At 53.3% G+C, this 23,458-nt stretch overlaps 1 protein-coding gene across 6 annotated transcripts in view; it reads left to right on the forward strand.

Moving 5' to 3' along the window:
• PPFIA4 (PPFI scaffold protein A4) overlaps positions 1-23,458 on the forward strand; it is a 168,986-nt gene that overhangs the window by 89,791 nt on the left and 55,737 nt on the right. For 4 of the 6 annotated variants that reach the window (XM_075122094.1, XM_075122097.1, XM_048826501.2 and 1 more), the window contains exons 3-9: positions 13,667-13,768; positions 14,808-14,972; positions 16,741-16,815; positions 18,884-18,985; positions 19,599-19,820; positions 20,750-20,896; positions 22,290-22,424. In XM_075122094.1, the coding sequence (XP_074978195.1) occupies positions 13,667-13,768; positions 14,808-14,972; positions 16,741-16,815; positions 18,884-18,985; positions 19,599-19,820; positions 20,750-20,896; positions 22,290-22,424 (948 nt within the window). The remainder of the gene's footprint in view (positions 1-13,666; positions 13,769-14,807; positions 14,973-16,740; positions 16,816-18,883; positions 18,986-19,598; positions 19,821-20,749; positions 20,897-22,289; positions 22,425-23,458) is intronic. The other 2 variants (XM_075122095.1, XM_075122096.1) reach the window with 2 other exon arrangements.

The raw sequence follows: 23,458 nt of genomic DNA on the forward strand, positions 1-23,458 counted from the left end.
GCAATTGCTTAAACAAATTTGTTTACATTTGCAGGAGATAATGCTGCCTACTTCTTATTTAAAATGTCACCTGAAAGTGAGAACAGGCATTCTCCTGGCACTGTTGTAGTCGGTATCACAAGATATTTACATGCCAGATGCGCTAAAGGTTCATATGTCCCTTCATGCTTCAACCACCATCCCAGAGGACGTGATCCATGCCGATGACGGGTTCTCCTCATTAACGATCCAAAGCGGTGCGGACCGATACACATTCAGTTTCATTATCTGAGTCAGATGGCACTAGCAGAAGGTTGATTTTTCTTTTTTGGTGGTTCGGGTTCTGTAGTTTCCGCATTAGAGTGTTGCTCTTTTAACTCTTCTGAAAGCATGTGCCACACCTCCTCCCTGTCAGATTTTGAAAGGCACTTCAGATTCTTAAACCTTGGGTCGAGTGCTGTAGCTATCTTTAGAAATCTCACATTGGTGCCTTCTTTGTGTTTTATCAAATCTGCAGTGAAAGTGCTCTTAAAATGAACAACGTGCTGGGTCGTCATCTGAGAATGCTATCACATGAAATATATGGCAGAATGCAGGTAAAACAGCAGGAGACATGCAATTTCCCCCCAAGGAATTCAGTCACAAATTTAATTAGCACGTTTTTTTAATGAGCATCATCAGCATGGAAGCAGAGGTTCATCCATGGGCCTGGCTCAACTGTGTCCCACTGAACGGAGCCGTCCACAGTGGGAATCGGGACAAGCGATGCAGGAAGTGCGGCTATGCCAACAAGACACTACCCCATGTCCTGTGTAGCTGCAAGCCCCATTCCAGAGCCTGGCAGCTGCAACACAATGCCATCCAAGATCGCCTGGCCAGAGCCATCCCGCACCCATGGGGAAGGTTGCCGTAAACTCCGCTATCCCCGGAATCGACAGCCAACTGTGACTGGACATCGTCATCACCAACGAGGACTGGAAGATCATCATGGTGGATGTCACAGTGCCCTTTGAGAACAGGACCCCGGCCTTCCACGATGCCCGAGCTCAAAAGGTAGAGAAATATGCTTCTCTGGCCAAAACCTTGAGAAATAATGGTTACCAGGTCCAGACACACGTGCCTTAGGCACATGGGACCCCAGTAACAAACGAGTGCTGAGAGAATGCGGAATTGGTCAACGCTACGCTCAGCTGATGCAGCAGCTCACGGTGTCGGATGTCATCAGATGGTCGAGGGACATCTACATAGAACACATCACCGGACATCGGCTATATCAAGAGGGAGGAGTTAGAGTACCGATGAGAAGTGTAGTCAGGAAAGTAACAAATACTGTCCTCACGGATTGTGTTTTCTAAATGGACAACTAACTTAATTCTCAATTACTGAGGGACAATCTCCACTCATTGATATAATTTGCTTTCTACAACCAAATCTCTGTACAACTTTTCATGAGTGATGTACCTGAGTGTTCGGATTCTAATATCTAAAGTGTATTGTTAAATCTATTCACCTAAATTTGGGTTATTGCTGATTCTGTACTCTACGTATCATATGACTTTAAAAACAAACTTTGTATTTGTGGATAATCTAAGCATTATACCCAGACGTACAGTCACTCTTTTCCCAACCTGTGTATTATATAATTTTTTAACATTTGCTTTAATAAATTTTTTATATCTCGCACGTAAATACCTTGCAATGCTGGCTACAAAAGTGCCATGCGAATGTCTGTTCTCACTTTCAGGTGACACTGTAAATAAGAAGTGGACAGCATAATCTCCCATAAATGTAAACAAACTTGTTTGTCTGAGCGATTGGCTGAACAAGGAGGAGGACTGAGTGGACTTGTAGGCTCTAAAGTTTTACATTGTTTTGTTTTGAGCGCAGTTATATAGCAAAAAAAAATCTACATTTGTAATTTGCACTTTCATGCTAAAAAGATTGCACCACAGTACTTGTATGAGGTGAATTGAAAATGACTTCCTTTTGTTTACATATATTTGCACTGTTAAAATGATCTAAAATAATAATATAAAGTGAGCAGTGTATATTTTGTATTCTGTGTTGTAACTGAAATCAATATATTTGAAAATGTAGAAAAACATCCACAAATATTTAATAAATTTCAGTTGGTATTCTATTGTTTAACTGTAAGATTAAAAATGAGATTAATCGCAATTAATTTTTTTAATCACGATTAATTTTTTGGAGTTAATCGCATGAGTTAACTGTGATTAATCGACAGCCCTAGTTAGTTATCCTCAGAAGTAAAATTGTGCCCTTTATTTCCCGTCTTACTTCGTTTAGCTTCGTCGTCCATGATCTTGTGCTTAAGTTGCCTCTTAGCCCCGCTAGTCTAAAAGACTGAATGTCGTGGGTTTCTCACGGGTTTTCCAGCCCTGGGATCATTCTTGTAGCTCTTTTCTTGCACGCTTTCCATTTTTTCAACATCTTTTTTGCAAATGTGGACCCCAGAACTGGGCACAGTTTCCGTACTGGTCTCACCAGTGTCATATATGGAGGTAATACCAGTTCTGTGAGGCACAGGAATAATCCTTAGCTTTTCTATCGCACTTTTCATCAGTAGATCTCCAAGCACTTCACATTATCCTCACTGGGCGGAGAGGGAAACAACGAACCATGGGATGGGGTCCTTCGGGCTCGCGGCTCTGTCTGCCTAGTTATACTGACCTACACTTTGGGTTTTAATACGAGCCCTGAAGATTTGGAATGTCTGGAGCTGCCTTTTTCGGGGAGGTCCCCTCCTTGGGCCCTTTTGGTTAGTTTCCAGCTCTGTTTATAAATCATTCTTAATTTGAGCCACTATTAGGCCTCCCTGTTTCACTTTCTAATCCACTTATAGGTATCCCTGCTTAGACTGGAAAGCTTATGATAGTCCAGCCTTCTCTGCACGTGCTGAGATCTACAGTCAGAGCAAGATCTGCCACGTGGTTCTCTCATCTGCAAGATCTGCTCTTGGTCAGCGACGGAGGGAAGGAGACACTTACTCTTAACTCTACCTTCAAAGGGGAAAAGAAAGGAAAGATCTTTTTATATGAGGCCCCCGGAAAATCTATGCTGCAACTTGACCACCTTATCGCTATTCCCAAGAGTCAGTCGCGGGATGGGCGTAAAGGGCCAAGTTCACCGCAGAATCTGGCTCCAATGAAGTCATGTACGTTACGCTAACGTAGACACCCCTAGCCTTGCATCCCCTTGCGATCACCTTACCTGCCCCCTCTGAATTTGGCCCCCTGAATCTCAGCCCCGGGGAGTCTCGATGGGTGTAACTTGCCTGCCGAGGGGCCAGAAGAGGAGTGCGGCAAGTAAAGGGACTAACTGGAAGGTGTAAATCGGTGCATGCTAAAGTAGCCCCCACCTTATTCTGATTTTCACCTTCTCACATCCTCAGTGGGTCAGATTTGGAGGTGATCTGTATATGAGGATGATACACGTTAATATAACCTGCCCTTTCCTCCCTGGGTTACTGGGGGCAGGCGACGCTTACCTGGATGCCCGGGCGCCTGATGATGTCAACAGTAAAGGAAATCCGGAGTACCCTGGGATGACGTTGGCTGGATGGGAATCCTCTCTCCACACCTCTGCTGCAGTCCTCTGACTTGCAAAGGAAATTAAAACCAGCCGTGCCTCCACCTGGCTGGGCCCTGTTCACTCTCAAGGGTGTGCCTGGGGAGCCTCCAGGAATGAACCTGAGCTCCTCTTTGCAATGGGTCTAAATCAAAAACCCCAACTCCGAACAACCTGCGCTTATACTGGCGTGAGCACATCTTTCCTTAACCATTTAAGAAAACGCTACGCCAGACTGCGATTAAATGTCACCGCTCATTTAAATCAGCAGGGGGCAGTTCGATAAATCAATTAACAAATACAGTTTACAGTAGTCAATGAAACTTCTCGAACTTGCATTTACACGGCCCCCATTTGCCCCACCCCTGAGTGTGTGCACGCTTCTGGGTTTTCAGTGCTCGTGTGGGCCCTTTGTTGGTCCAGTGAATCCGTCTAGCCAGGGCAGCAAGGGGCAGTAACAACTCTCATTCGGAATTAGGGTTAGACTGGAGTTGTTTGAACCAGAGGTCAACAACCACTTTGGAGAAGAGGCGGCGTGGTCTTTCCCAAGCCAAGGTGCAGGCCCACCTCAGTCAGCTCCGGGCACAGCAACAGCCTCTGAGGCTCCCTGTTTGGTCAAAGCCCCAGCAGGCTCGCAGCGGCAGCTTCTGGCTTCCTCGCAGCGGTGTGGCCGCAGGTCTTGGCTTGGACAGAGCTCCATCAAGCCGTCTCCACTCCTCTCCCAAAATGGAGCCCCATTGCATGCTCTCCTCACGTGCCCTGGAAGTCTCTCTTCCCCAAGGCCTCCCGGGAGTTGTCGTCTCCAAGGCTGGATCGCAGCGCTCAGGGTCTCCCACACCGGAACTCTCCCAGTTAAATCCAGAGGCCCCTCTAGTAAAGGGCGCCTACGTTCATAGAATCATAGAATATCAGGGTTGGAAGGGACCCCAGAAGGTCATCTAGTCCAACCCCCTGCTCAAAGCAGGACCAATTCCCAGTTAAATCATCCCAGCCAGGGCTTTGTCAAGCCTGACCTTAAAAACCTCTAAGGAAGGAGATTCTACCACCTCCCTAGGTAACGCATTCCAGTGTTTCACCACCCTCTTAGTGAAAAAGTTTTTCCTAATATCCAATCTAAACCTCCCCCACTGCAGCTTGAGACCATTACTCCTCGTTCTGTCATCTGCTACCATTGAGAACAGTCTAGAGCCATCCTCTTTGGAACCCCCTTTCAGGTAGTTGAAAGCAGCTATCAAATCCCCCCTCATTCTTCTCTTCTGCAGGCTAAACAATCCCAGCTCCCTCAGCCTCTCCTCATAAGTCATGTGTTCCAGTCCCCTAATCATTTTTGTTGCCCTTCGCTGGACTCTCTCCAATTTATCCACATCCTTCTTGAAGTGTGGGGCCCAAAACTGGACACAGTACTCCAGATGAGGCCTCACCAATGTCGAATAGAGGGGAACGATCACGTCCCTTGATCTGCTCGCTATGCCCCTACTTATACATCCCAAAATGCCATTGGCCTTCTTGGCAACAAGGGCACACTGCTGACTCATATCCAGCTTCTCGTCCACTGTCACCCCTAGGTCCTTTTCCGCAGAACTGCTGCCTAGCCATTCGGTCCCTAGTCTGTAGCGGTGCATTGGATTCTTCCATCCTAAGTGCAGGACCCTGCACTTATCCTTATTGAACCTCATCAGATTTCTTTTGGCCCAATCCTCCAATTTGTCTAGGTCTTTCTGTATCCTATCCCTCCCCTCCAGCGTATCTACCACTCCTCCCAGTTTAGTATCATCCGCAAATTTGCTGAGAGTGCAATCCACACCATCCTCCAGATCATTTATGAAGATATTGAACAAAACCGGCCCCAGGACCGACCCTTGGGGTACTCCACTTGATACCGGCTGCCAACTAGATATGGAGCCATTGATCACTACCCGTTAGCAAGGGACTCCAATGTGTTCGCTAGACACTCAGAGGCAGTCCCTGCGCCAGAGTCGACAGGAGTCTAACTGGTGTCACTTACACCTGGAGGAGCTGGAAGAAGCTGTGAGTTGCACCAGCTTAGACTCACCCCTGAGTTTGGCCCAGGGCCTTGAGTAGATGCACCTATCCCTGGGGAGATACACTGCTGTACTGCCAAGTTCCTTTCCCTCAGCCTCCAGGCTCTACACTAGGGAGGGATGCTAGAGGAGAGACAGTGGTAAGCATCCGATCCAGCAGGCGTGGGTCAGCCTCTCTCTACCAGTGGGGGGGTAGGGGGGGAGAACTAGGGTGAGCATGCTGGCCAGGGAGGGATAGGAACTGACTGAGCTTCTCCCTCGGAGGCGGGAACGGGATGGGGATGGTCGAGGAGACGCCAAGAACAGAACGGACTTTTTCCAGCCAGCCCGTCTCCAGCCTCGCAGGATTCCCAGCTGGCGCTAGGGCTGCAGCCGGGCCCTGCCCCAGCTGTGTCCTAGGCCCGCTCTGGGGAGAAGCAGTGCCCCAAGTTTGGAGCCAGCGAGTGCCACGACAGGCACTGATTATACCTCTGCAAGGGGTGCTCGTACCTTCCCGGGCCCTGTGGGGCAGTTCCGGGGAGAGATGCTGTCTCTAAATCGCCGAAAGCATTGTCCCGCCCTCCCGCTCTGCAGAGCATGGTGGCAACGCTTGCATTTTCAGCCACGCTGTGACAGGGAGTGATTGGCCGGCGCAAATGAGGAGTAAGACTTGGATGAAGGCTCCTGCAGCCTCGGCTGTGTTCCGGGTAGGGGACTTGCTTTCCTCCTGTGTGATCGAGTGTGAGCCCTGTTTTCGGAGCACCCCTAATGGGTCCTGCTGTGAGTGGCGCATGTTAATTTTACTGGGGGCAGGAGCTGTCTGGGTGTCACACCGAATTTTTTTTAATCTCTTTGCTGTTTGGGATGAAGGATTGGTTTGTTAGAGCAAGCGGTCCAGTCTCTTCAGGCCGTCAGCATTGCGTAGCCTAGGACTGCTCTGTAAGCGGCATTCTCCCTTCCCCTGCTTGCAACAGCACAGACCAGGATACCTGGAGCCTTCTCTGTGCGGATCACTCAATAGACAGCATGTGACAACTTCTGTTCTGCTTGGGGGTCAGCCAGGTGCCCCGGTTCAACTGCAGCTAGCATCACTTTCTGCATGGTTACGGCCCGTATCCAGCATGAGGAGCTGTAATGGTGATGGGCAAAGTCATTCTGCCTGACAAGGGTGTGGCTCGGGTATGCAATGTTTGGAGTTTGTACAGCACCGAGCACAACAAGGCCCTGGTGTATGACGAGGACTTCTAGGCACCACCGTCATGCAAATAATAACAGTAATTGGAAATGTGCCACCACATTCGCCATATTTCCAACGGGTTCATCAGCTGGGGATGGTTTGGGGGAAAATTTGCGCATCTCCCTTTACAAATTTCCCCAGTGAAATCTGCAGCAGGTGACTCTTCCCTGCCCAATTAGCCATTCCGGGAATTGCCAAAGGTGCGCAGTTCTATTTGCCATTCGCGGGACTCTCACTTGGACAGGGCCAACCGTAGCCTTTTGTGTCGGCTCACAGAACAATTTTTCAGGCCTCTTCATGCTTCAGCGATTGCTGTGCGTCGTGTTCAGGTCCCTGTGCCCAGAGTTGGCCTTGACATTTTTGGGAAGGCCAGCGATGGAGAGTCACCCTGATATTTTTTGCTAGGGCTCCCAAAATCCGGGGTGCTGTGGGCTGTCTATAGTGATGCTTGTGGTTTGCATCTAAACTCTTCTCAAGATGCGTTCCAGCCTATGAAGGGACTTTGTAAACATATCCCTAAATATGAAATAGCCATCAATGTGCCAACCTCATCTGGATGCTTAGGAACCTCGGAACATACTTGGCGTGTCTCACAGCCATGCTTTCTGTTTGTTGGCTTTCACAGAGCCCCTGCGTAATCCCTAGGGAGTAACACACGTGCTGTTGGCTCTCTGAGCTCTTGCATAACACAGAGATAGAGACACACACACGTGCTGTCAGCCTTTGCGGTGTCTCACTTAATCCATAGGGGATATACAGAGTGAGAGGCTGGGGAAGCGTCTGCCGGGAGGGGCTCTAGGTTGGATGGATATGGGCTCTGGCTCAGCTCCCAGAGAGAGACTGGCTAATTTTTTGGGTCTGCTAGTAAATGGGGATTGTTGATGAATTCGCCCAGTTCGGCTTCATGTTGAAAAGCAGGCAGGTCCAGGGAGTACTTGCGTTCTCGTTGATTGGACCTCTTTCTCCAAAACACTGATGTGTCCCAAATGGCATGTACGATACCAGGGAGTCAGAGTTCACCATTCCTATGGCACTTGGTTTAAAAAAACCAATGGCATTATCGGTTATATAAAAGCCATTTGGGATACCCCAGGAAGCAACTGAGACTGGCTTGGAACCTGTTGCAGTAAAACACCCAATTAGCACAGAGTCCTTGACAGGAAGAAGAGGTAGGAAAAGCAGAAAATCTGTTGCATAAACAGTCAAGTTTTATACTGAGGTTGGTGTGCCACAGAACTCCCGATATCAACAGGTGGATGCAAAATAAAGATTTAGACAGGACTTGACAGGCACCAACAGGTGCCCACAAACTGGACTCATTATGTGTGCTCAGCCTTCATAAGAACATAAGAAAGGCCATCCAGCCCTGTATCCTGTCTACCGACAGTGGCCAATGCCAGGTGCCCCAAAGGGAATGAACCTAACAGGTAATGATCTAGGGATCTCTCTCCTGCCATCGATCTCCACCTTCTAACAGACAGAAGCTAGGGACACCATTCCTTACCCTTCCTGGCTAATAGCCATTAATGAACTTAACCTCCATGAATTTATCCATTTCTCTTTTAAACCCTGATATAGTCCTAGCCTTCACAACCTCCTCAGGCAAGGAGTTCCACAGGTTGACTGTGTGCTGAGTGAAGAACTTCCTTTCATTTGTTTTAAACCTGCTACCCATTAATTTCATTTGGTGACCCCCAGTTCTTATATTCTGGGAACAAGTAAATAACTTTTTATAGTTATTTGATCATAATGGTCCCTTCTGACCTTCGTATCTTTGAAAAACAACCAAAACTTTTCCTTATTCACTTTCTCCACACCACTCATGATTTTATAGACCTCAATCATATCCCCCCTTAGTCTTCTCTTTTCCAAGCTGAAAAATCCTAGCCTCTTTAATCTCTCCTCGTATGGGGCCCGTTCCAAACCCCTAATTATTTTAGTTGCCCTTTTCTGAACCTTTTCTAATGCCAGTATATCTTTTTTGAGATGAGGGGACCACATCTGTATGCAGCATTCAAGATGTGGGCGTACCATGGATTTAAATAAGGGCAATAAGATATTCTCCATCTTATTCTCTATCCCTTTTTTAATGATTCCTAACATTCCTGTTTGCTTTTTTGACTGCCGCTGCACACTGCATGGACGTCTTCAGAGAACTATCCACAATGACTCCAAGCTCTTTCTCCTGATTCGTTGTAGCTAAATTATCCCCCATCATATTGTATGTATAATTGGGGTTATTTTTTTCCAATGTGCTTTACTTTACATTTATCCACATTACATTTCATTTGCCATTTTGTTGCCTAATCACTTAATTTTGAGAGATCTTTCTGAAGTTCTTCACAGTCTGCTTTGGTCTTAACTATCTTGAGCAGTTTAGTATCATCTGCAAATTTTGTCACCTCACTGTTTACCCCTTTCTCCAGATCATTTATGAATAAGTTGAAGAGGATGGGTCCTAGGACTGACCCTTGGGGAACACCACTAGTTACCCCTCTCCATTCTGAAAATTTACCATTTATTCCTACCCTTTACTCCCTGTCTTTTAACCAGTTCTCAATCCATGAGATTGAGATTTCCTACAGATTTCCCTCCCGAGCTTGAATGATACAAAAAAAGCATCTGAAACATTAAACAAGACACAGACAGAGGGATCCAATCGCCTGATTTACATTCCACCTCATCAACTGTTCTTAGTTTAAAAGGGGCTCGAGCCTTAATCAGATTCTGAGCAGAGGAAAAAAACAAGATTAAAAAGTCCCTATGGGAATAGTATCCACGTGGGGAAAGTCGCCTTCTCCAGGGTCAGGGGTTGGGGCATCAGCGGAGAGATAAAAGCATAATCCCATCTAGTCATGCCCTGCACATCAGGGAGGCCAACGTGCTTCCTGTTTTGACAATTTGCCTGATGGCTGGAAGGATTCACACCTTGTTGGAAGGGAGCCCTCGGGCTGGGCCATCTCGAATGGTCACCTGCGCTGTTATGTCCCCTCTGCATTGTCCTGTGTCTGTGCACTGCCCCATCTCAAAGGGGCTGTCTTCTGCAGACTCCCTCCACCCTGTGCTCCCCTGCGTACCTGCTGATGGGCACCGGTCCTCGCTCTGCCTGCCTTTTAGTAATCAGTATTGCTAGGACTGTAGTGCCCCAGTCCAGAGCAGAGTACCACTGGCCAGGTGCTGTGCAAAGCCAGGGTCCCTGTTCCAAGGAGCTCCCAATTCCATGTGTCTCCTTTAGCCTGTCGACAAGTGCAACACACGAAGAGGAGCAGTGGCGTGATGGGATCCTCTGGGCCTGTGATCAGAGCGGTCAGTACCCCGGGAGTGTTATAAATTCTGTATAGAGTGGAATAGAAACTCCAGAGAGAGGAGCAATGGGCAGCGTTCGTCTGGGCTAAGCTGTGGATAGCTGATCTTTATTTCCAAGGAGAAAATCTTCTCACCCAAGCCCCTGCGAGGTTAAAAACAGGGGTGCTTCTGTGTGTCTTTTCCCTTCCTGTCCAGCAAGATCATACGTACGATTGCACTGTTCGCAAAGAAGCTGCTGTAGGAACACACGGACTAATTTTGTATTATACAGAGGAGAAAAAGTGCCTTTTCCACGTACTTTTGAGAAACACTCCTTGTTAATAATACACTCCCCACCCCTGCCAGTAACCAAGAGAAATACCCCTCCCCCATCAAACACCCACCCCAGAAGCCCGAGTGAATGGATGGTCTTTGCAGGATGTTCTAAAGGGCAACTCATCTGGGCTACTTTGGACCAAGCTGAGGCTCAAGGGCCGAAGTCAGACCCCTCTTGCAAACCGCGAGGGCTCGAACTGGAGTGCCTGTGGTGACTGAAGCCGGTGGAGTGGGGAGAGAGACGGTCTCTGGAGCAGGTGCCGGGCTGGTTAGGGCTCCGTAGCTCCAAGTCCACATCTCAAACTGCACCCAGAGAGCCCTCGGCAGCCAGCGCAGAGCCTGGGGCCCGGGGGCAATGTGCTCACGACGGGGCGTGCTGCTCAGGTTAGTATTTCTCTCCCCTGGTTCGGTTCTTGTGCAAAGCTGCCAAGCAGACCCACTGATTGCTGCCTGGGCAAATGCTGTTCTCCTGGGTGCATACTGCAGCTAAGGAACTGTGGAGACAGCCCCTGCTCAGTGCGTTCCAAGCTGTTTCTAAATGCTCGGCTAGTGTTTAGACCCCCGGTAAAACCCCCCAGACTCTGCCCTGTCTGAGGACGCCTGATTTACTGTGATGTTCTGATGGGCGCTCAGCGCAGTTCGGACTTTCTTGCGCTTTTGATCCGCTGCTTCCAGCCCTTAGACCGGACGTGGTCATTTCTCCCTGGTCTCTCCAAAATGCTGCTGCTCTAGAGGCAGACACCCAGATTGTCAAATGCAACGTAGGGAGCAGGGGTGGCTCAGAGGTCAGTGTGGGAATCTGGGACTTGGGAGACCCAGGTTCAGATCTCTACTGTGCCACATCCTCCCTGTGTGACCTTGGGTGAGTCACTTCCCCTCTCTGGGCCTCAGTTTCTCATCTGTATAATGGGGATACAGCACTGCCCTGCCACATGGGGTAAAGGTTGCAAGGGGCTCGGATACTACAGTGATGGAGGCCATAGAAGTACCTTAGACCAGACGTCCTGCATGGCACAGACAGGTGTAGGAGGCTGGTGGGCTGGGTTGAGTGGGGCTGCTGTGAACAACATGCTCCAGCACCAGATGCCCTAGGAGCCCTGGAGCTGCTTCCTGTCTAGACAGCAAATGGGGCTGCCTGCATGTCTCTCGGGGTGAGCGATGTGAGCGCCGATTGGGTCCTGCCAGGAGAGGGCAGTTCCTTCAGGGGAGCCAGGGAGACAGATGAAGAAACTGGAGATGTTGGAATCTGAACCAAGAGGCGCTTGTGGCGGTTCCATTAGCCCCAGAGAATTGTCCTCCACTGTTGGTAGGAGAGGGAGGCTGGACAGGGCAGGGGAATCCCCCATTAACTCTTTCTCTGTGTGACGGGTTGGAGCCCCTGGGAAGCCACCGGAGGTGCTGAGATACCAGCGAGTCTACCTGTTCTGCCAGCCTGGGCCCCCTTTCACCTGTCTTGCTGAGCCAGGCTCTGGAAACCGCCTCGAACACACACACAGGCAGGGCCACAGCCAGCTGCAGATCAACTCTGGGAAGACTCAGCTTAAGGGACTTGCTCCAGCGCTCAGATGTCGACCTCCCTTGGAGTGCAGACCCAAAGGTGTATTATGAAATCCACCTCCTCCCTCAATGTGGAGGAAGGTATGCACACCTTCTACCCCCCCCTCCCCCCCGCCCCTCAGTTAGAAATGACAGAAACTGGGTTATACTAGAAATAAAACAAATTTTATTCACTACAAAAGACAGATTTTAAGTGGTAAAATGGGTAGCAAACAGAACAAAGCAGATTCCTAAGCAAATGAAATCAAACACGCAAACTAAGCTAGTTTCACTAAAGCAATTGGTTACAAATAATATTTCTCACCCTTGATATCGTTGCAGGCAGTTTGCAAAGTTTCTGTGGTTCAGAGTTCCAGCTATATTCCTTTTCAGACTGGACCCGTCTCAGTCTGGACTCCCCCCTTGCCTTCCCTTTTGCAGTCTTTCTTCTTGGGCAGACAGGCCAGGGAGAGGAGGAGTCCTGTTTGCCTTCCTCCCCACCCTTAAATAGGATTTACATAAGATGGGAATCTTTTGTTTCCCAAACTTGACCCCCCGCTTCCCTTACAGTGGAAAGTTACAAGAAGTCCCAGGTAATGTTTTAGTATCAGGTGACAAGACCAGCTGACTCTGTAGGCTAACGGCGTCCATGAGTCAGGAGCAGTATGGAGGGTCCACAGGAAGGCCAAGCTTTTCACAGTCTATCATCCTCGTGGATGGGCCATCCCCTGTCTGGCTTTTCCATGGTTGTACCTGAAGTGTTAGCAGTAGGCATCACTCAAAGTAGCATAGTTGAAATACAGATTCATAGTCAATATTCCTAACTTCAGATACAGAAATGATACAGGCACACAGATTGTATAATCACATTCAGTAAATCATACCCTTTCCAATGATATGTCACATGAGCCATCTGGCATAAAGTATCTCTCAGTTATGTCATTCATATCATAAGCATATTTTCATAAGGAATATGGAGTGCAACGTCACCCTCTGGATAACCTGAGCCCGCAGGCCAGCTCAGTTGTAAATTCTGGCCAGAGCACGTACAACGAGCCCTGGAACTCAGGCTGATCCAGACGGCAGGGGCTCGCCTTACAGGGAGCATGTGCTCTGGGGCTGTCTTAGCTGCTGGTTGGTTAGTGGGTCAAATTTAAGGTGGTGGTTTTAGCCTAAAAAGTGCTACCTGGTTGGAGATGGATAGCTGGCTTCTCTCCCTGAGCAGCACTGCTGCAGTCACGATGAGTGGGGTGGAGATCTAGGAGCCCCCGTGGTGTAAGGGGGGGGTGGTGGTGGCAGGGCATCCCTCTGAAACCACCAGGCTTAGCAGCCAGGGTACCCAGCAAGGCCCATTTCCCCCCTGGGAGTCTAAAGGCGGTGGAATCCGTCAGAGGCAGTCGTTTCTGGAGGAGGCGAAGTTTTGCTTGGGAAGAGGCTGTCTGTCCGGTTGAGCTGAGGATGGTGTTTGGCATCATTCTGGCTGTATCGTGGTTTTAAACAGTGCCAGAGGCCCCTGAAGTAGCAGATCGGGACCTCGCTTGTGTCCTCATCAGACATCAGTCTGAACAGATACGCACCAGGACAGTCCATTTCCTCTCGGGGGCTTGTAAAGCCTCCCAGCACGCAGGACCGTGTGCGGCCTCTCTGCGATCTCCGCTCGCTGTAGCGTTGTGACCTTTTGCAGGAGTTTGCCACGCTGACGAGAGAACTCAATGCCTGTCGAGAGCAGCTGCTGGAGCGGGAAGAGGAGATTTCGGAGCTGAAAGCCGAGCGGAATAACACCAGGGTAAGTCATGGGGAATAATGTCTGTTCCTAGCCCTGATACCTGGCTGCTTCTAAGGCTCTGTGAGCAGAGGTGCTTATTAAAAACCCCAGTGGTTCCCAACTCTGGGACTAACGATACCGGCTAGAGCTGGGCAGAGTGGGAGCAATTGCTATACAAGCCCTGTGCTGTCTTCCCCCTTGCATGGACACTCTGGTTTGTCGCGTTCTGGGCAAGCTGGCGATAGGGTCTCTGGAGTTTGTCCCCTAGGGACCTGCCTCGGCGGGATCTCATTCTGTACTGAGTTCTGTACAGCTTGGGAACAGAACCCCCCAACATTTCTCTACAACCCCGTTGAATTCATACTTACTACATTGCAGTGTATGGACTGCCATACGGGCTGTTCTGACTGTCCTGGATCCCCACACAGCACTAAAGAGGAACCTCAGTCCTACACTATAGAAATCCATGCTGGTCCAGCCCTGCCCCAGGCCCTAAGCTTTGCTAAGGAAGTTCACACTGCAGTAGCCCCTCAGCTCAAACTGCGCTTCCCCTCTCAACACGGCCAATCCGCTGCAGTGTGCCGGGGCCTGAGCTTGGGGGAGCAAAGATGCCGTGCAGCAGGGATCTGCGTAGTGTGGCCTTTAGCCGCACGGTGTTTATTTTCAATGGCCAGGGCGAGGTGAGCGTGCGATGGAGATTTTGTGGCTGTGTTTGCTGGCCGTTCATCATACGTTTTCCCCAGGTCTGAGCATAAGGCAGGGTGGGTTCTCCATGCTTCGTGGGAGAGATCTCCAAAGGCTTCCTGGTCTTTGCAGCTAGGTGAGGAGGGGTCTCCAGATCTCCCTCCCCAGTAATAAGAGGTTTCACATTTGTAGCCCCCTCTGTGCGCTGGGCAGGCGGTAAAGCATGTGCCCAGGTCTGGGCTGTGGAGCTGGGTTGGTCGCCCAGATGGGGGCTGCCGTGCGTTGTGCCACCGTGGCCTTTGCTCTGGAACTGGGGCTGAGACCGGAGAGCAGGGCCATGGGAGGCGGTGAAGGCTTCTCCCTCCCTCTCTTGCAGCTCTTGCTGGAGCACCTGGAGTGCCTGGTCTCGAGACACGAGCGCTCGCTGAGGATGACGGTGGTGAAGCGGCAGGCTCAGTCCCCGTCCGGCGTCTCCAGCGAAGTGGAAGTCCTCAAAGCGCTGAAGTCATTGTTCGAACATCACAAAGCGCTGGATGAAAAGGTGAGCTGCCTGCAGAGGGGCCTAGAGCCAGCTGGGGCCCTGCCCCCTTACCATCGCCAGCTGCCCCGCACCTGGGACACTCTGTATCCAGCGCTCTCACTGGCCCTGCCTGGCTAGCATCCAGCCCCCTCCCTCTCTGTGTTCATGGATGGAGAAGGCTGGACTTGGGGCCTATGGGAAGGCAGCTCCCAGAAATAACCCTCAAGCCATTCCTTTCTCCACCTCCTTTTTTCTCCTGTGCAAAGCAGAATCTCCTTGTCTCTAAGCAGCAGGATGTCTTTCCCTGAGCGGGACCGCAGGGCTCTCTGCAGTCCTCTGGGGCATTATGGCAGCGAGATCACCCTCCCCCTGGATTTTTATCCAGAGCTCTCCTGGCAGAAGTGGGTCAGCCAGAGAGCTTCAGGCGTTGGCTTGCTGAACACAGTGCTTCCCGGCACGCGGCCTGCGCGAGGGACGGACGGGCCTGTCTCAGCATTGTCAGCAGCTGTGGGGAAGCAGAGGAGCAGTTTGGCCCCTGGGGCAGAGGAGTTGGGAGGGTTCAGATAGTTACGGGGGCTCAGAGGCATGGCAGGGCTCGGCAGTGAGGGGGGATCAGTCATCTGGAAGGAGCTGGCTCATATGCGAGCCCTGGTGTCCTGTCCCTGCAGGCTGAAAGTCAAGGGGCCTTCATCAGTGCTCAGGGGCAGATCCTCTGCCTTGTGCCGCTCCCACTGGGGATCTCTGCCAGCTGGGGTAAGGTGGAACAGCCCCCAGGCTGCTCTAACCTGGCCTGGGGCAGAGACTCAGAGACATAATTGGTGGCTGGTTCTTGGCTTCTCCTCTTCTGGCCTGGAGCACCAGCACCCCTCCTGCTCTCCCAGGGGCTCCCCTGGCCCAGCAGGGAAGCAGGCAAAGGAGCCGTTTGAGCGATGATGCAGCAGGCCCCAGGCACTCCTGGCTCCCCCCAGAGCCCAGGGGAGCTGGCAGGGAGACAGTGACCCTATTACTCTGTAGCCACAGGCCTGGTTCAGGTTCTTCAGGGCACAGCTCCATGGCGTAGTCACCGTCCAGACTCGCGTGTAAACATCCCTGGGACACGCCGCTGGCTGGCTGCCCTGGCGGAGCACATGGCTGTTGGGAGGTAGATGGGATTAGGCTGGGGTGCCTGTCGCTGGTGGTGGGATGCTGACCCCTCCCCCAGTGATACCTGGCCTCGGGCCCCTCTCTGCTCGGCCCTCGGGCTGCCCTGGCCCCACAGTGCTGCATGCTGCGGACGGACGGCTGGGGGTGCTGGGGCTGGCCGTGCGGCTCTCTCCGGAAAGCCACCCCGGGGAGCCTGGAGGTGGAGAGAGGAGGAGAGTTAGCAGAGGGGGAGGGCTGGAGCCAAGTGTGACGGGAGTAGCCCACTTATATAGACAAGGGAGCAAAATCCTGGGCCCTGTCTCAGCAGCTGGGGCTCCAGGGCAGCCTGGTGATGAGACGCCTTGTATGCAGCTCACACGGCGCAGGGGTGGGGGGTCCGATCTGATGCCCATGCTCAGCCCTCAGTGGAAAGGCATCGTGGGAGTAGCACAAACTCAAATCTCTCAGTGACCCCCGGGCTTTCCTCCTGCAGCCCCTCCCGGCTCTGGCCCCTGGCTGATGATCGGGCAGTACCATGCTGCTCGGGTGTGATCCTGGGTCCCAGCACGTGCTGGGTCCGGGCAAGGAGTCGGGCCAAGTCGAGGAGTCAGCAGTGCCCACCCAGCAGCTAAGTAACTGCCTTTTCCGTTGTCTCGGATGCCTGCAGGTCAGAGAGCGCTTGCGAGCGGCGTTAGAGCGAGTGGCAACCTTAGAAGAGCAGCTGGCGAGTGCCCATCAGCAGGTAAGAGGGGGCTTTGGGATCCTCCCTTGGGGCCTCATCTGCTACGGACATCGTGCTGGGCCGCCGTGTGCTTCCTGGGGGGCTGAGGCCGAAAAAAACACTGACGCTCCCCCAGGCCTCCTTGGTCCGGCCCGGAGCAGCAGGCACCTAATCCGGCAGTGAACCCGTCCGCCCGGTGGCAGAGGCTCGACTCCTGCCTTAACCCCATTTGATCTGTGAACTCCAGGAGAGAGACCAGCCCTCATCCCCTTGAAGGAAGACGCTCCTGGTCCTTTGGCCTGTGTGTCTACCCTGCGCCCCGAGCTGTAATGACAGCACCGGTCGACCTGCCCAAGCCAGCTGTGGCCTAGCTAGCTCGGGAACCAACGGCAGCGAGGCCCCGGCAGCCCGGGCTTCTGTACGGGCTGTAAAAGCGCAGCCTGGGCTCTGGGTACGTACGTGAGGGACAAGTCTGTGCTGCCGCAGCATCGCTGCTATTGGATTTGGCACTAGCTGGGTCCGAGCTAGCTGGCTCTGTCTGCGTGTGCTTTCGTCACGTCTCTGATTGCAGTGGGGGCATCCCCGGGCAATGAATCCAGGGCTCGAGATGGGATCTTAGGCCACATCTGAGAGCGGAGAATGGGGCTTTCTCGCCTCCTCCGGACTTGCAGCTCTTTCCCTCGTTCGCCCCAATGGACAGCCGCCCACCTTTGGCCCTCTCTCTCCTGCGGGGAGAGACCCATTCCCGGGACTTGGCCACCCTGGGCCACCATCCCGCCCCAACAGAGGCAGGATGAGGCCTCTGCCCCGTGTGACTCATGCGCGTGGGCTTGTGCTGTGTGGCACCGGTTTGGGCTCTCACTAGAACCACGTGTGCCTCTGCGCCCCCTTCTTGTGCGTTGCACAATAGAGTGTGCACGGGCAGCGCCGGCCTGGGCTCCTGAGGCTTGTGCAAAGGAAAGTGCTGGCACAAAATCGGAGAGTGTCAGGGGTGTCTTCCTAAAGGCGGTGCCCGGGGGATGCAACCGGGACGTGGGTGATCGTGCCCCGTGATCAGAGCCGGAGTAGCTGAGGGTCAGAGCCGGGTTACTGGAGGGAGGCCAGGCAGGAGCTATCGTAGCCGGGGCGAATGTTGTGAGCAACGGCTGGGCTGCTGGCTGTTCCCACTCATCGGGAAGCCTTCTACAGGGCAGCTGTGCTCATTAGGTTGCCTGGAGCCTGACTCTGCTGCAGTCCCTGCTTGCTGACAGGTGGAGTGTGGGGAAATGGGGGAGAGCAGAAGGTACGGGGAGCTGGGCGATGGGGTGGGTTGATTATGATCTTCCTCTCTCTGGCCTTTCACCCCAGTTCCCTCCCTCCCTTCAGAAATGAACCAGCCCAGTCACATGAATGCAGCGCCCTGGCACTGCCAGGGGGTATGATGGGGACCCCATGCCAGTGCAGGGTGCAGGTGGGGGTGCATGTCAGCAGCTGGGCAGAGAGCAGGGGGCATGGCGGATCTTGCTCTTTAGGAGTTTTCCTCCTCTTCAGCCTGATTTTCCTGTCTCGGGTCTATCCTGTTTCTCCGAGCCCGACACCCATGTGCCAGCCCAATTCCTCCCACCCGTGGGTCCGCACGTTAGAGTGTTGGTAGGTGGGGATCAAGGGGCAGATCCTCAGCTGGTGCGAATTGTTATCACTCCGTTGCTGTCATGAGACCCATAGCTTGACGGGCAAGGACAGCTTACACTAGCTCAGGATCTACCTCTTGTTACCTATCTACACGTACACAGTCCATTCTCACCCCTCCCTTGTATCTGGGCTAATGCTACCGATCAGCTGGGCTTTCCAGGCCCTCCTTTGGGCACAGATTTGCTCTAGCTCAGCCAGAAGTGATGGGCTGGATGCAGAAGTCCCTCGGAAGGTTCTCTGGCCTGTGTGGTGCAGGTCAGGCTAGATGATATCAATGGTTCCTTTAAATCTCTGACTCTGTGAACAAAGATCTCAGTTATTGCAGTGCAGGGGCCCGCAGCCCTGGCAGGGAGCGAAGGGCCTGGGGCACTAAAAGTAGGGCTGGGAGCTTATGCCTAAACGTGGTTGCATTTTACAGGTAACTGTTTTGCAGCAGGGCCCTGCACAGAGGGAAGCCTCAGTCGGAGAAGATGAGAAAAGGGTGGAGGGCAAGGAACCAGGGCAAAAGATTCTCTGGAAGGTGAGAGCTCTTTCCGAGGGGCAGAGAGGGACTGTGCTATTCCATGCCTGCCGTCTGAGTGGCGGCTGTGCGTAGCTGCAGGTGACCTCGGAGCTTTCTGGGGTGGCTTTGTCATCCTCTTTCCCCCAGTGCCCGAGCACAGAGCTGGTTCCCTGACCTTTCCTGATCCTTTTCCTTGCCTCGTGATCTCGGGACATGCCAGGCAAATCGGGTTTCCCCCCTTCTGGGAGAGGGAAGTGGTGTGAGGCTGTGGTGAGAGGAGAGGACTGGGCCCTGAGGTTTGGGGACTGGGCTGAAGGATGTTGTGGGCCGTGCTTTCCAAGAGAGGCACCTGTGGGGCACTCCTAACCAGGGCATCGAGCACTTCACTGGGCCCATGATTAAACAGGGAGCAGATAAAATGTACTGTGAGCCCAAATCCGCCTGCTTAAGTGGAGACCATCTGCTTCAAACAGTCCCCACCCCAGACAGAAGGCTCCACATCCCTCCTCTGCACCCTCCAGCAGCTCTCCACTAGCCAGCTTGGCCGGCTGCCCTGCAGGCAATTCTCTGGGCCCTCTGTAAGACGCTGCTCCACCCCAGCGCTAAAGCTTTGTGTCCTGTGGTTCTGCAGAGACTTCCCAATGGTTCCATCCACCCCAACGACGAGGCGAGTCGGGTGGTGGAGCTGCAGGAGCTCCTGGAGAAGCAGAACTTCGAGCTTGCGCAAGCTAAAGAGCGGCTGGCGGGGCTGGTGGCCAGTGTTGCTGAGCTGGAAGAGGATCTAGGCACCGCCAGGAAGGATCTTATAAAATCAGAAGAGCTAAGCAGCAAGTACCAAAGGGATCTGCGAGAGGTCAGATGCTTGTGCTCCAGCCGTGCTAACAATCCCTGTGCTCTTAACAGCACGGGGCAGCGTCAAAGCGCCGGGCAGATATTGACCAATTCGGCTTCCAGGCGCTCTGCTGCAGGCAGGATCTTTGCCGTGTAGGCGGCGGGTGTAAATAGGCCAGGGGTGGCCGTGGTGTCCTCGCCTGCACTCAACCTCTTCCCCTCCCTCCTCTACCCCTCTCCCCCGCTGCTCCCCGCATCCCTGCGAGCAGTGGGCCCTCACGTGGTGGGGCGGGGGGAGAGGAGGGACGGAGAGAGCATGAGTGGTGGGGGCCTCAGGGGACGGGGTGTGTGGAGGAGAGCAGGGACACGGCCTCGCGGGGGCGCAGGAGAGGAGGAGGCCAAGCAGGGAGGGGGCTGAGTGGCGGTGGGGCCCGGGGCCGAGCAGGGATGGAATATGGAGGGGGCCATGCGCAGAAGAGGCGGGGCAGGGTGCTAGCCTCCCCCAGGGGAAGCTTCCTGCGCCGCCCATGGACCTTGCTCCTGTTTTAGACTGGGGAAAACAAAGGCAGAGAGGTGAAAGGGCCACATTTTTAATTTTTTCCCCAAACGAGGCCATCGCTTCTGGAGGCCTGTTTTGGGGGATCTCTGCCCCTTTGCCTGCTCAGTCCCCAAACATGCTGCTGACCTATGGCAGCAAGACATGTTGGTGCCGGCGGCTGTGGCTTCTCCAGGGCTTTACACTTGGATAGGGGTTTTCAGCTTACTCTGCACAGGAGGGTCTGTTGCCATGACAGTGACCCCTGATTGCTGTCAAGCCCTGTCCTATTAGCTCCTACTGCTCTAAGCCCCTCTCTGGCATGTGCCAGGGCTCCCCCTTCCGTGCTCAGGCTTGGGGTAGTGGCCTGTGGGCTTGTGGATCGCTGTGACTCTAATGGTGCCCTGTCCCCGCAGGCTCTGGCTCAGAAGGACGACATGGAGGAGAGGATCACCACGCTGGAGAAGCGCTACCTGGCAGCCCAGAGAGAAGCCACCTCCATCCACGACCTCAACGACAAGCTGGAGAATGAGCTGGCCAACAAGGAGTCTCTGCATCGCCAGGTACTGGGTCCTCCCCGGCATTGCAGGAGCAGTGTACGTACAGGAAACAGCTTGGGAGGTTGAAGACTCAGTAGCTGCCTGGAAGCCCCCCTCTGTCCCCTCAGCTGAGCATCCTGTCTGGAGATGCCTGCCTGCCCCGTCGGGAGTCAACCCCCGCCTGCTGATCAGCCGTCGGTCTTCCCTGGAAGCCCTTTGTCAGGGCTCCAGAGCTAGCTGCACCTTACACTCTCGCAGGGTGCAACCCCACGGTTCTTCCACCCTCCGACCAGGTCCCTGCTCCATAACACCTTGGGTACTCGCCAGGGTCGCTCAGCTCGGCTGAGGCAGGGGCTAACTTTGTCCCAGACGCCTCAGCCTCTGGGGACTGGAGTGCAGCCTGCCTTCCAGCAGTGTTTGCCTCAGTGTCTGCCCAGTCCTCCATGGACTTCCCTTGTATCCTTCAAAGTTCTTTGCTCCAATTTTTCCTGCCTGGAAACTGTGGTTACCAGCCCTCCCGTGGTCAGAGTTAAAACATCAAAAGCAAATGACACCTGTATTATCTTTTTAAGTACTGGTAAATGGGGCTGTCTGAACCTATTGTCCTCTTTCTTGCAAGTAACCTCTGCTTGAATTAACCCTTTGTAACCAGATCTTAAACAACACAGGCCAAACAGATGGGACAGAGGATCCCATCCTTCATGCCCTCCCTCTGCAGGGTCAGGTGCTGTGCCGGGCTCGGCCTGCTCCAGTTAATTAGACGCAGCCATTGCTACTGCTCAGAAAGGGACTGAAGTCGGGGAAATCTCAGCAGGGGTGTCACTGCAGAGGTCCTAGGTTTAGACCCAACTGCCAGCCCAGCTGATACCTAGAGCTAGCCAAAATGTATTGTGTGAGGGGTAGTTTTTCCATCCTGCATAATTAACCGGGGGAACTAACCACCCCAAGAGATTATTAGAGTCAAGAACTCTGCAGGATTCAGGATGGAGTTATCCCTTTCTATGGATAGTGAAAACATCCACAGCTATGTTAAGGAGGGTAAAAAAATTAATAAGTAATAAAACCCTCCTGCTTCAGGGCATGAGCCAATCACAACTACCAGAGGTCAGGAAGAAACTTCCCACATGGGCAGGTAATTCCACAGTTGCCCACTAGGGGGATCCTTGCACTTTCTTCTGCAGCAGGTGCGGTGGAGCCAGGAGACTGGTCGATGGGTGTGACCCAGGCTGGCAATATCTGTCGGGGGGAGACTAGCCGAGTTTGGTGCTTTTCTTGAACCCCCAGTCTCTGAAATTCACCCAGCCAAGGAGGGCAGATTCCCCTGGTCCTTCCTGTTTGCTTGTGTGTGTGCCAGCTGGGATGATGCGGGGTATAGAGGGCTCCGGGTTAAGTGTGTCTCCTCTGCGTTGTCCTGCAGTGCGAGGAGAAGGCTCGGCACCTCCAGGAGCTGCTGGAGCTGGCCGAGCAGAAACTGCAGCAAACGATGAGGAAGGCAGAGACACTGCCGGAGGTAGAAGCAGAGCTTGCCCAGAGGATAGCAGCCCTTACCAAGGTAAGTGGGCAGTGGGAGTAGCCAGGACCCTCCCCAGAGAACATCCCCCGCCCCCCATTATTCATAGATTCTCAGGCCAGAAGGACCTGTTAATCCCCTCTCTGACCGCCTGTCTAACCCAGGCCATTCAGCCCTAGCACTGAGCCGAGAGGGGGTTGCCTGGACGGTGCATGGCTGTCACTGATGCCGAACCCCAAGGCCTTTGACAGCATTAAGTGAAGGGGCATTCTGGATGTGCGTGCCAGAGCGGAGCCGCTTGTGTTACTCTGCTAGAGAGAGGAGCAGAGAGGCTCCTCCAGGGGCTGTGCCGTGCGAAGTTGCTGGAGGATGGGCTCCATTGAGGGGCTCGGCGAAGGGTGGGGCCAAATAACCCCATGGCGGTGGTGGGGAGCTGGGTGTTGCTTGCGGGGCTGTGGCCTGAACTAACGTGGGTGGTGCTGGGGATGAGGTGTGGGGAGTGCGGGCAGAGAAGAGGCGTGACTTAGGCGGCCAGGGCCACGCCCACCCTTCCCGCTACCTGAGCTCCTGCGGCTCTGGGACGTGTGGGTGTCCAGGTCCCTCCGCCCGGTGCCTCCAGTCCATCTGCCACGTTTCAGTTTAATTCTGGCACCTGCTGCCTGCCAGGGTGTGCACCAGCCCAGACACCCAGCGGGCACCGCCGGGGCACTCGGCCTCTAGCAACCCTTAACGGGGCAGAAGTGTGTCTGAGACGCCCACGATAGGCAGAGCTGGGGCTGCCCTGGGGATGGGAGGGGTGCAGCAGCCACTGTGGCCTTTGTCTGTACAACCACCTTTGTGCCTCATCATCAGCCTCCTCTGTGTCCCTGCTCCTGCCCGGCTGCCTGATCCTCGCCAGCACACGCTGCCAGACTCTGTGCCTTTGTTGAGGGTGCTCAGTCGGCTGTCCCCAGCCTCCGTGCCTGGGGGAGTATGGGGCACCCAGGAGCTGGGGAGAGAGGGAGCCCGTGCCAAGCGGGGAGAAGGGTTCCCTTACCTGTTGCAGAGCAGTTTACTGGAAATGTGTGGGACAGGGA

The sequence above is a fragment of the Caretta caretta genome, chromosome 21 (genome assembly GCF_965140235.1).
Source record: "Caretta caretta isolate rCarCar2 chromosome 21, rCarCar1.hap1, whole genome shotgun sequence".
Lineage (NCBI taxonomy): Eukaryota > Metazoa > Chordata > Testudines > Cheloniidae > Caretta > Caretta caretta.